The sequence below is a fragment of the Berghia stephanieae genome, chromosome 1 (assembly GCF_034508935.2).
Source record: "Berghia stephanieae isolate SIO BIC M18660-M18661 chromosome 1, UCSD_Bste_1.3, whole genome shotgun sequence".
Classification (NCBI taxonomy): domain Eukaryota; kingdom Metazoa; phylum Mollusca; class Gastropoda; order Nudibranchia; family Aeolidiidae; genus Berghia; species Berghia stephanieae.
Genome location: NC_088360.1, coordinates 47,428,851 through 47,442,441, shown reverse-complemented (window position 1 = coordinate 47,442,441; position 13,591 = coordinate 47,428,851). Strand labels below are relative to the sequence as shown.

Genomic DNA, 13,591 nt, shown 5'->3' with positions numbered 1-13,591 from the left:
TATTCACTTCATATCTTGTTGTTACCAACATAAGTGCCTGCTCCACTCACTTTTCTGAATTAAAATTCACCCCATACACCGGAGCATACTCAATGTCTCAATCGTTTCTATGTTATATGTTTGTGTTGAGAATATTGGCTATTAAGCTTAACTGCTGGTCAAAATTATTCGCGATGGTGGTGTACGAACGAATCGGCGGTCTCAAGAAGTAGGTGAGAGAGGGATCTAGTAATGACTTTGAGTTTGAAACGAATATTTTTTTGTGTTCGTGGATAGCTCACACGGTAGAGCCACGCTCTCACCTGCCAGGCGGAGTTGTCGTACCAATAAGGTCGCAGGTTCAAACCCCACCACCGCCGCGAAAAATTTTTATTCTCTATTGTCTTCTGGCACTTTTCTATTCACTTCATATCTTGTTGTTACCAACATAAGTGCCTGCTCCACTCACTTTTCTGAATTAAAATTCACCCCATACACCGGAGCATACTCAATGTCTCAATCGTTTCTATGTTATATGTTTGTGTTGAGAATATTGGCTATTAAGCTTAACTGCTGGTCAAAATTATTCGCGATGGTGGTGTACGAACGAATCGGCGGTCTCAAGAAGTAGGTGAGAGAGGGATCTAGTAATGACTTTGAGTTTGAAACGAATATTTTTTTGTGTTCGTGGATAGCTCACACGGTAGAGCCACGCTCTCACCTGCCAGGCGGAGTTGTCGTACCAATAAGGTCGCAGGTTCAAACCCCACCACCGCCGCGAAAAATTTTTATTCTCTATTGTCTTCTGGCACTTTTCTATTCACTTCATATCTTGTTGTTACCAACATAAGTGCCTGCTCCACTCACTTTTCTGAATTAAAATTCACCCCATACACCGGAGCATACTCAATGTCTCAATCGTTTCTATGTTATATGTTTGTGTTGAGAATATTGGCTATTAAGCTTAACTGCTGGTCAAAATTATTCGCGATGGTGGTGTACGAACGAATCGGCGGTCTCAAGAAGTAGGTGAGAGAGGGATCTAGTAATGACTTTGAGTTTGAAACGAATATTTTTTTGTGTTCGTGGATAGCTCACACGGTAGAGCCACGCTCTCACCTGCCAGGCGGAGTTGTCGTACCAATAAGGTCGCAGGTTCAAACCCCACCACCGCCGCGAAAAATTTTTATTCTCTATTGTCTTCTGGCACTTTTCTATTCACTTCATATCTAATGGTTAATATTGAAAGCTTCCATGCTCCTCTTCACTTAAACCTTCATCATCCAGACTTATGATACGGGAAGCACGGGGTTATTTGCAAAAAGCACCTTGACCAAAGATAAAGCTGTGCCAAAGGATTGTTTCACATACAGTGGAACCTCCCGATTACGACACCTCCGAATAGCGACAACCTCCTGATAACGACATTGGCCCGTGGTCCTGATTTTTTTCTATTTAAGATCAGTAAAGAAAACCAAATAACGACGCATTTTTTGATAAAACCTCTGAATAACGAAATAATTTTGGCGAGTTTCAGCAGTTTTCGTAGATATCTGATACTAAAAATATCGAGTATGAGTACTCAAAGTTTATAAAAACGATTCCTGCTTGAACCAATGATAACGCAGCTTTTGAAACCAATGAGAACGCAGCTTTTTTTTTGACGAATCTTGGCTGATGTGCATTAACAAAAACCAAGGTATAAATATATGTGTAAACAAGTAAACGCAAAATCTTGGAAAATGTGATTTTATGTGGTGATAGTAGTAGTAGTAGTAGTAGTAGTAGTAGTAGTAGTAGTAGTAGTAGTAGTAGTAGTAGTAGTAGTAGTAGTAGTAGTAGTAGTAGTAGTAGTAGTAGTAGTAGTAGTAGTAGTAGTAGTAGTAGTCGTAGTAGTAGTAGTAGTTGTGTTTTTGTGGGAGGAGGAGGAGGAATTTTATCTAACTCTCAGCGTCCGAATTACCTGTTTTTGTTTGTTTTAAAGGGGTTTATAGCGCTTGTGAAAATATACAAGAGCAATGTTTTAAGTGTACTGCTTTATGGAAGTGAAAGCTGGATAATGACATCCTCCTTAATACAGAAACGAGAAGCCTTTCAGAACAAGTGTTTAAAAAGAATTTTTAATTTATTTTGGCCCACAAAAATAAAAACAGTGGATCTATTAAAGAAAGCTGACTGCACTAGCATTGAAAGCCAAATAAAAAGAAGAATATGGCGTTGGCTGGGTCATGTGGCCAGAATGGAAAAAGGGTCACTTCCCAAGACAGCCTTGTACTGGACAGCAGATGGGAAGAGACAGCGGGGAAGACCCAAAGAAACCTGGCGAAGGACCATGGAGAAAGAATTAAAGGAAGTAGGCCTGTCCTGGAATACAGCCACTGTAAAAGCAGCCGATCGCAAAAAATTGAGATTTCTGGTGGATGCCCTATGTGCCTCAAGGCCCGAAGAGGATAAGTATAGCGCTTGTGACACATCTATGTCATATCAGCGCCAGTAAAAAGGAAGAAAATTGGATAGTAAAAAACATTCTAGATTTACAATTGAAATGACATAAGAAAAAGTAAGACAAAGGGGAATGGTTTAAATAGGGAACAGATGTAGATTCCAGGAGCACACTATCAGTGTACTCAGTTCAGATCACCTAAAAGTCTCATCCAGACACACGCACAATTACCCTCTAAGAGGAATACACTACAATGATTTGTTTGTTTTGTCAATGTTAATAAAAAGACACACGCACAATTACCCTCTAAGAGGAATACACTACAATGATTTGTTTATTTTGTCAATGTTAATAAAAACTGGTCCCGCGGGCCTTACCACGCCCACTTTGTCCGCCATCTTGGAAAACCTCTAAATAACGACACCTCTGGATAACGACATAAAAACTCGGTCCCGTGGCATGTCATTATCAGGAGGTTCCACTGTATATTGTTTGTGGTGTGAAGACAAAGTAATTCCAATATTATAACAACTAGTAAACATTTACAAGAAAAAGTGTAAGATAGTTTATCAAAAAGATTTAAGTTCTTTTGTTGTTGTTTTTTTTTTTGAAAAGTGTACAGTTCTAAAAAGTTATGATGTAGACAGTGAAAATCAAGAATGAGAGAAATTATAAGAAAAAAATTAAAATATTGTGAGCTGGTTGAATGACATGTCAAATATCATACCATTTAAAAGAAAAAGCTTACAATCAAGGGAGGCCCTTTGCTGATTTTTTATTTTAAAAGCCTGAAAATTGTTCTTGTGAAGAGCCATTCATGAAAATATTTTGTACAAAGCGTCTCTTCATCAAATGGTATCACCCTTGATACATATCCAGACCTGACTAATTGAAAATTCCAAAATTCATAATTTTTAGGAGATAAAAATTATAGTCGCTATAGTTAACTTTATATTAACAATTTACCCTGACAATGTTTAAGTAACACTTCAAAATCCTTAAAATTATATACTCTGGCATCAAATTAATTTTCGACATGTTTCAATAACTTAGAGATGCTCATCAAGTGCTGAAATTAGAGCCAAAAGCCAATTTTACGAATTTTTCATAGTAAGAGACAGGTCTGCCTATCAACCTAGCTTCCCCTTAACTGTTGCCATAACAATCACAACTTTCATCTTTGAAACAACAAAATAAAATCCAAGACTGACCAAAATGAGCAAGAAGATTTTTAAAAGCCAGAAAATGGGAATCCCTGACAATCGTAAGAGGTGAGAAAGAAACATAGAAACATGCTTCTTTGGAGCAGTTGGCAGCTCTGTCAAAATACACTTAACTAGACGACTGATACAAAATTACTTGGATATGATCATCTCTGTTTAAAATACCTAGATTCTAAAAAACTGAGCATTTATATATCACAATATCCATTAAATGTGCTCAAAGCGCATTACAATTACAAAATTACAAAATAATTTTTCAATGTTTTGACTTTGCCTCTTAAAATATATGATCAACTTTGTCCACCATAATGCATATGTAAAAAGTAATCAAGGTTTGCTTTCAGTTATCAGTTTATGGATCATTTGTCAATATTTAAAGAAGAGAAAATAATGTAAACAAGATATTGTGCCATTCATTGAGCATAAGTTAATAATAGATTTTGTAGTGTTAAACGGACAGTAATAACTGCTTATTTCCCTTTGGAAAAAATGCTAGTCAATAACAAAGTATTTTCTGTCAGGCTGTACAGCCCAATTTCTGCTCATTGCATATGTGGGTCATTATTTTTCTTTTTCCTTTCTTTCAATGCTTACCTTGTATGACATCAATGACTTCATTGGTGGCTTTAGAACGAGAAATGAGTAAAAGTGACGGTAGCTGCTCTGGTTTATACAATCTCATTTGATTTGCTGCCAGCCCACCAAAATGGCGAGTTGCATTCTGTAAAAGTCTGAAAATATATTTTAGAGAAGAGATTTTAAAATGCATTTCTTTTAACTGCATTCAGAATAGTTATATTAGTATTAAAATATTTTCCATTGTTTGTTTGATTTTAGTTGTATTATAGCAATTACTGCATGCTAAAACGTTCGATAGATAACTGAATTTAAAGGAGCTTAAAAGCTCAAACAGAAAAAACGAAGTAGATTCAGGATTAATCAATACAAAAGCGAGGAAATGAAGAAAGCAACTGCACTGTTTGCAATTCTGCTGCATTTTTTCAAAGACTGGCAAGATAAAAAAAAAAAAAAAACAACTGACAACTTTCAGATTAATAAACCTGTTGTGATTTCGGCTTCTTCAATTTATTCTTTTATCCTTCTTGCAACAATTCAACATTATGGTTCCAAAGTTCTATTTCTTCCAAGACATTGGTACAAAAATAAATATTCTGGATAAAAAGGTATCACTTTGGCCATCTGAAACAGATTGATTTTCTAACCACAAGTATGTAGTCATTAATTTACTTATCCACCCACTCACCTGTCTGTGTTGGCTCGATGAGTGAGGTCCCAGGCCCAGGTGACAAAATGATTGCTGAGAAAATTGACGATAACTTCAGCACACATCAGTTGAGAACAAAATACATTGGCGAACACACTGTGATCATGATGGAGGTAAATGGCTAACAACTTGCGCTGGGGAAAAAATATTATGATGAAAAAAATAACAATAAGACATTAAAATAAGGAAGAGAATGATAAGAAATTAAAAGAGGCCAAGGGTGACATTGCATCATTATAATTATAATTCTTACAAACTAAAATTGACAGAAATATATAAAAACCCTGGTATCAATTAATCCTTATAAATTTTATGCCTTTCTCAAGGAAAACCAAAATTTTTCAAGGTCTGTGTTTCACTCTGATCAAAACGGCAATATAGAAAATTAGCTCAATGGTGGCTTATTTTATTAGTAAGTTTCCCATACTGAAATTTTTGTTGTTTTACAAAGATTCAAAATGAAGATCAATCCTTCCTCGATGTATTGTTATCAAATTTCTAGTTGCAGTTTTGATTTGAACAATTTTATCAGATTTTGAATTTTTTGCTTATATTTCAAACCCATGTTTATTGCAACATTTGAGAGAGAGAGAGAGAGAGAGAGAGAGAGAGAGAGAGAGAGAGACAGAGAGAGAGACAGAGAGAGAGAGAGAGAGAGAGAGAGAGAGAGAGAGAGAGAGAGAGACTTCTCTGCCAGAATAATTTATGAAGTGATTTAAATTAGGAGGTTGCAATGAAATCAGGCATGCCTACCATCAATTTCAAATTTCAGGGACAATTTACGAATAAAACCTCAAATTTCAGGAACAATAAGTTGCGCAATTGCAACGTCTTAAAAGACGGTCAAATGCCTGATATCAAGAGGATAATGTGATCACAATGGTGCTAAAGAATATAGCATGTATGTGTAGTATGTTTAGTTACTAATCTGCTTGCAACAAAAGGGTTATCCTCACTCACCGTTTTAATAATATAATATTACTTGGATAACTCAAGATAACACTGCCACTGGTGAGAATGATTGACCACAAAAAAGGTGGACATTTTTCTCTAACCATTGTGTGAGAGAATAGCTTACCAATGTCCAAATTATATGGTTTATTGATGGCTGATGATCTGGTGGTGGGGGTGGTTGTAGTAGTGGTGGTTGGGGTGATGGTGTGGCAGTGGTGGTAGGAATGATGATGTGGTGGTAGTTGTATGGTGTTGGTAGGGATGATAATGAGGTGATAGTTGTAGTAGTGGTAGTAGAGATGATAATGTAGTGGCGGTAGTTGTAGTAGTGGTGGTAGGGATGATGATGTGGTGGTAGTTGTAGTAGTAGGGATGATGATGTGGTGGTAGAATAATGGTTGATTTTTTTTTTCCGGGACAAAAAGTAAATTTCCGTATTTTCCGGGACAACCATTATTTTTTTTCAAATTTCCGGGACAAATCGGGAAATTCCAGGACAGTAGGCATGCCTGTGAATTCCATATCCAAAAAAAAATAAATGATATACAAAGCAAACAAAGCAACCCCAATACGCGCCTATAGCTTATAAGATTGACAATTATATTAGGCTATCTTGCTGCACCCACACAGAAAACAAAAAAGAATCTAGACAAACTTGACCCATCCCCAATCCTGTCAACTATCAACTCCTCAAAGACCACCACTGGTCGTGTGTCCCTTTTGACATTTGTCACCAGTCTGTCTAGGGTGATTTTATACAGTGAGATGACACCAAAATTTAGGCAAAATAGCACAGGGCTCAAAATATGACTATGATTTTTTCCGCTGATCCATCACTAAGCAGCCTGAGCTTTTATCAAAGGAAATTTTTTGACAAAACAAAATTAGCGGTAGTTTTCTATTTTTAAAAATCACTAAATCCTGGAAATCTGCAGATTTGTAAAAGATTATAATCACTATCACCATTGAAATCAAACCCGGTAACTGGAATGCCGCTTAATCGAAACAGCCTATTAATTTGAATAATCTGTGATTTTCTTAATATAATTGAAATGTTCGCTAGATAAGTGAAACAATTTCAGAGCTTCATTAAACTTTTGTTGTCCTTTTATTTTTTTATCTATATATTTTTTTCATATTATTATTATGAATATAATCAAGGATATAAAATACAGAAATTAAAATATAATCTTTCTGGGATTTGTCATGCATCATAATGCAGGCTAAAAAGAGTGTTAGATTGCATACCATAACTGCCTTTTCAGTGGAAAGACTAATGGAATTCAATGGATTTCAAATTAATGGTATATACACATTAAGGAAAGAGCATATCTTACAATTGAAGACAGATTAATGCAAGAATCAATAAGAGGACAAAAATTTGTGACTCAAAATACAAAAGTTACCTCTGAGGCTTTAACGGCTAATGACTGCTGTATTGCATCGTCAAGGGTACCAATAAAAAAATGAGGGTGACACTCTCCATATCTAAAATTGAAATAGTGAATACTTTGTAAACCTTAAAACAATACTCCATTTTCAATATGAAAATGCAAAAGTTATGGCGTAACACATAACGCTGATAATTTAAAAACATTAATGAGAGAGATCAGATTGTTATGGAAGCTTATTACGTTGATGTCGTCAACAAATTTCAGTGGTCCGGAACATATCATCATTTTCTCTCTACCAATTCATTTCACATAAACAAGAAGAACTGTAAACCACATATATATCGTTAGTATACGACTTAGGACATGTTGGTGTTTTCAATAATTTCCATAAGAGTATGGATATTTAAAATTATTTTCCATATATCATAAATTTATTATTTTAAACATAACAGTGTCCAAGACAAAATAATTTTAATATTTAAAAAAAATAATTCTTGTAGTATAAAATACCAAGGAAAACTGCTAAGATCATTTCCAGGCAAAAGCTGACAAAGAAATGGATTGTCTCCCCTTAATTATAAAAAATGTTGACAATAACATGAAATATGTATTTAAGGATTCAAATGTCTTTAAACATGAGAAATTGAACAAGACGACAATAAAAAATCACTGAGAAAAGTACCATCTCTATTTTGATTATTTTCTTTTTACTTTTTTTTTTTTTCAGTTTTAGTAGATTAAGTAGATTTCCATAATGTATCAAAGCGAAGATTTTGGATATGCAACATTGTTTCTCACCATCGATGGAGTCACTGCAAAGATACTTTTTAATGCAATGCCTGAGTCTACCCTGCCAATCAGTTGCAGGTTTTAAAAAAAATTAATAAATAAATGCACATATTTTATATATCACACTTTCATAGGTGCTCAATATTACATTACACAATGCTCTTCTAACCCCACAGCAGACCATATATACATTTCCATGTCAGAAAATATAAATTGCTGTACTATTTTCAAAAATCCATCACTGCACATAGCCAGGTACTCATTCACATTTGAGTGGAGCGTGGTCATTTGTGCAGTGTTTTGCAATCCTCGCCCATCGCATGTGTGGCCGAGGTCACTATTGACTATTCTACTAGATGAGTTTACAACATGATCACTCACCTGACATTCTAACAGAAATAAATGTAAAAGAACCTGAATCTTGTGGGAAAATTTGCAATAGATTCGTGATCAATGTTCTGATTAGGCCTTCAAATATTGCATGGAGTAGAGTTATTTTAACCTTAGTTTATTGAAAGTGAGAGGTTAAAATATATAACTACAGGTAATTGCATTGATGACAATAGTACTGTCTGTGAGATTTATAATATTGAAAATGACGCTGGTAGTGTTGACACTGATGCTGATGATGATCATGATAATAATAATAATAATAATAATAATAATAATAATAATAATAATAATAATAATAATAATAATAATAATAATAATAATAATAATAATAATAATATTAATGATCAAGGTAGTCATGATGTTACTTTTAGTAGTCCTGATGAATATGATGAGGTTCATGAAGTGATGATGATGACAATAATGATAACGATGACGATGATAATCGTGATGATGATGATCCAGAAACAGCAAGGAAGGTCCTTGATGCAAGCTAGAATCTATGACGTCCAGTGAGAATACTATAAGATAATCAGTCCAAAATGTGCAGCAATGTTTACCAATTTTATTTTTATTTTTTTTTCCTGCAGGGGGGAGGAGTGGGGTTGAGGGAAAAGAGGGCTCACCTGTTGGCAAACTCATTTGAAAAATGCTCTAACGCATCCTTGTCGTCTGTGACTCCGTCTGGCACTAAACAGTTAAAAATGTAAATAGAGAAGAGAAAAATAAAAATAATGCAAATGATTACTAAAATAGGAACATTAATTGGAAAGAAAAACAAATTAATAATTGTATATGAAGTCTGAAGGAAACTAAATGCCCATGTCAACTTGTGAATGATTTGCAAAATGATTTATACAGATATGAAAATATAAGATTTATTTTTACGAGTATAAAATTTGGGAGTGTGTATGTCCGTATGTGCATTGGTAGATAAGTTCATGGGTATGCGACCATTCTTCATTGTTTATAGCGATCCACTTTTAAGCTCTAAGAGCATGTGCCTGTGTTTTAGTATGCGTGATGGTATGAAATGGGGCCAAAATTCAGATGAAATTGTAAAGAGCTTTTCACCATTTATAATGCAAAAGTTGATATAGAAATGTTATTATTATTATTATTATTATTATTATTATTATTATTATTATTATTATTATTATCATCATCATCATCATCGTCATTACTATCATTACCATAAAATCATGCTATACCGCTATATCTGGGACCCTGGATAATCATAGATGGTCTTTCAACCTTGAGTTGAAACAAATAGTTGTGTCATAAACTTGATATACCCCATGCTCCTTTTAAATTGGCAACCAGCGAAGTTGGCAGTGCAAAAATGTTTCAGTGCATTAAAATCTAAGATATGACTCAAAAATATTAGGTTAACCATTCAGTAATTAAAACTATGTTTTTAAAAGCACTTCCCTAGCAAGCGGCCATTTCACTCAGAAAGCCATACTTATTATTCAAGTCGGGTACTAAACTTTCATCCAATCATTTGTGTGAGAGGAGAGGAGGGAGGGGTAGGGATAATTAAAAGATTCACTTACTGAGAGGCTGTTGAGATCTAAATGAAGGTGGGTCGTCCTGAGAGAAAAGATCATCCTCCAATGATGTGTTTTCAAGAGCATTATCATCATCATCACTATCAGGGTCGATGTCCATGTCCTGATAATAAATACCAAATTTTTTTTTTAACGTGCATCAAACATAGATAAGAAGGAAGGGACAGAGAGAGAGACGTTACAGCTAGGATAGGAAAAGCAAGAGTAGCCTTTATCATGTTGAAAAAAAGTCTGGTCTTCTAGAGAAATATGAAGGAAACAAAAATTAAAATTTTCAATACCAATTTTGGTGTTCCTATATGGCTATGAAACATGGTGCTTGAATAAGAATACAAGTCATAAAATACAGTCCTTCATCAATAACTGTATGAGAAGAATACTACGAATTAAATGGCATGACAAAATTAGAAATGCAGATCTATAGGAAATGAAAAGCCAAGAAGAAATAGAGGTAGAAATTAAGGAGGAGATGGAAATGGCCGGGCCACAACTTGAGAAGGCCTGCATCAAATATTACCAAGCAGGCTCTTACATGGAACCAACAGGGATCGAGGAAGAGAGAGTGGCCTAGGGGAATAGCAGGAGAAAGGTATCGATGGAGGATCTAAAAACTGGTTTAGCATGGAGAGAAGCTGAAAAGATGGCACAAAGCCAGACAAAATAGATGGGATTGATCGATGGCCTATGCTCCAGCCGGAGTGAAGCACCTAAGAAAAAGAAGAATATCAAACATAGAATTTTTTTTTAATATAAAAAGTAAAACATAATAGCATTCATTGTTGGTGGAATTTGGCATATATGAAATTTTCAGTAGAGCTTAAAGAATAGTTACAGTGCATGAAACAACATGAAAAATGGCGGCATTTCATTTCCGATAAAATTGTTCTGTATAAACTGTAATTATGGATCATAGATGTAAATTTAATGGAAATAATGCTCACTGATACTAGGCAATACTTATTCCATGAAAATAATATATCATACCTTGTTTTAATGAGAAAAGCAATACAATTACAGCAGCTGTGAGTATATAAATATTTTTGTTTTTGTTTTTTTTTTTTTTTTGTTCGTTTTTCTGAGACCATGGATGATTGCTTGATTAACTATATTGGGTTTGTTTTTGTTTTTGTGTGTGTGTTAGTTTGTTGTTTTTGTTTTTTTTCTTTTTGCTTCAGTCAAATTTATTGGACAGATTGGGTTTGGAGAGCCTGTGTCAACAAAGGCACTTTATAAATATGTGGTGCATTCAACAATTTCATCATGCTCAATGTGCTTCACAATATCCATGGCATTCCCTGTTTATCTGCTTTTAGTGTTTGGATGGATTTCTTTCTAGAAAACACTTAGCCCTAGCAAGATGTCTACAAATCATCCCCAAACATATTTTGTTTCATGATAACTAAACAATGAGCAGGCATGCCTACCTTAATTTCAAATTTCAAGGTCATTTTATGGAGAAAACCTCAAATTTTAGGAACAATACGCCGCGCACTAGTAATGTCTGAAAGACAGTCAAACGCATAATATGGTTAAAATGGTGCTAAAGGTAATACTTAGTAGTTACTAATCTGCTTGTAACAAAAGCTGGTTTAAACTTATAACATTACCTGGATAACTCCTCAAGATAACAACACCACTGGTGTGAATAACTGACCATAACAAGGAGGAAATTTTTTCACAACCATTGTGATAGAGAATAAATAAATTAGAAAATCATAAAAATAAATAAAATTCCCTTTATTCACCCACAGGGGAAATTTGTCTCTAGGGTCTATTCCAAGGGATGACTGGAATAACCTCAGGCATCAGCCGCAATGCTGCGTCACAAATTGAGCTAGGCGAGGTGACTTGCTCAAGGCCAAGCAGTGCAGTGGTGGGTGATCGAACTCGGTACCTTTCAGGTACGAAGCAAAGTCCATAATGCTGAGCCACATCGACCCTAGTTTACCAATTTCCAAATTATATGGTTTGTTTTTTATGCTGATGAGGTGGTGGTGGGGGTTGTAGTAGTAACGGTGGTAGAGATGATGATGTGGTGGTTATTGTTGTTGAAGTGGCAGTAGGAAAGATGATGCCGAGGTGGTTGTTGTTGTAGTGGTGGTAGGAATAATGATGTGGTTGTTGTAGTAGTAGTAGTAATGGTGGTAGAGATGATGACTGGTGGTTGTTGTAGTAGTGGAGGTAGGAATGATGATATAGTAGTGGTTGTTGTAGGAGTGGTGATAGAGATGATGATGTGGTGGTAGAGATGATGATGTGGTGGTAGAGATGATGATGATGTGGTGGTGGTGGTTGTTATTGTAGTTGTAGTAGGAATGATAATGTGATGATGGTTGTTTTAGTAGTCGTAGTAGAGATGATGATGTCATGGTGCTTGTTGTAGTAGTGGTGGTAGAGATGATGATATGGTGGTGGTAGAGATGATGATATGGTGGTGGTTGTTTTAGTTGTGGTGATGGAGACGATGATGATGTGGTGGTTGTTGTATTAGTGGTGGTGTGGATAATAATGATGTGGTAGTTTTGGTGGTGGGGATCACGATGATGTGGTGGTGGTGATTATGGTACTTGGGATGATGATGATGATGATGATTGCATAAATTTCTTATTTCCAGATGATAATATAATGGTTAACTTTTTTATTAAGCTTCCAGGACAAAACGCACATTTTTTTAATTTCCAGGACATAAAGAAAACTTCTGTATTTTCCTGGACATTATTGTTTTTCAAATTTCCGGGACAAATCCGGAAATTCCAGGACAGTATGCATGCCTGCAATGAGTCAATTAAGAGTAATTTTTAAAAATCATCCTCACCTCAACTGTTTTTGATAATGTAGGACTTTCTGATTTGCAAACCTCAAACTCATGAGTTGGATAATTCAAGCTGCAAGCAAATAGCTTGTCCTGTTCTCAAAAAAAAATAAAAAAAACAATTGAAAAAAAAGGAAAAGGAAAAGAATAAAAAATAATAGATACTTAATTAATGATCCAAATATTAATTTAAATGTTTTTTTTAATCAGGAAAAAAATCAGATTAAGCTGGATATAAGGGAAATCATAAATTAAGAGTTGAGAGATCTGCATTGAATAGGCCAAAAAACTGTCATGCCCGAACACATCTGGCATGTTCAGATTTGAATAATTTCAATTTTGGGCAGATTTGTTATTACTTAACATATCTGGAATATCAGCATCCCCGAATCATGTATCAGAATAGAACACTAGACCCGGTACAAGCCACAAAATAAAAATTCTATATTCAGGGGGTGGGGGGGGGGTATCTGAATTTGAAAAGACGTATCAGCCCAAAATGCAAAATTTTAAATCATATGTTTATGAATTATCAATTTTAAATATTTTAGGGGTGATGTAATGTAATTAGATCTGATCATATACCATTTCTTAGCAAAAATAATTTTAGACCCCTCCCTCAAAATTTTAATTTAAAAATTCAAATGTTGAGTTTTTTTTAAATCTAAATTTGACCAAATATGGTCCCCAATAAAACATAAACCTAATAAATCTAGTATAAGTGGCAGGTCTGGGATATCAGAAAATCTAC

At 34.8% G+C, this 13,591-nt stretch overlaps 1 protein-coding gene across 1 annotated transcript in view; it reads right to left on the bottom strand.

Annotated features, from left to right (window-relative positions):
* The window catches only part of LOC144976512 (FAS-associated factor 1-like), a 35,637-nt gene that overhangs the window by 9,702 nt on the left and 12,344 nt on the right, over positions 1 to 13,591 (bottom strand). Inside the window, exons 8-13 of the mRNA XM_078920806.1 lie at positions 12,844 to 12,933; positions 10,014 to 10,131; positions 9,084 to 9,147; positions 7,291 to 7,372; positions 4,910 to 5,064; positions 4,240 to 4,376 (exon numbers count right to left, since the gene is read on the bottom strand). Of these exons, the coding sequence (XP_078776932.1) occupies positions 4,240 to 4,376; positions 4,910 to 5,064; positions 7,291 to 7,372; positions 9,084 to 9,147; positions 10,014 to 10,131; positions 12,844 to 12,933 (646 nt within the window). The remainder of the gene's footprint in view (positions 1 to 4,239; positions 4,377 to 4,909; positions 5,065 to 7,290; positions 7,373 to 9,083; positions 9,148 to 10,013; positions 10,132 to 12,843; positions 12,934 to 13,591) is intronic.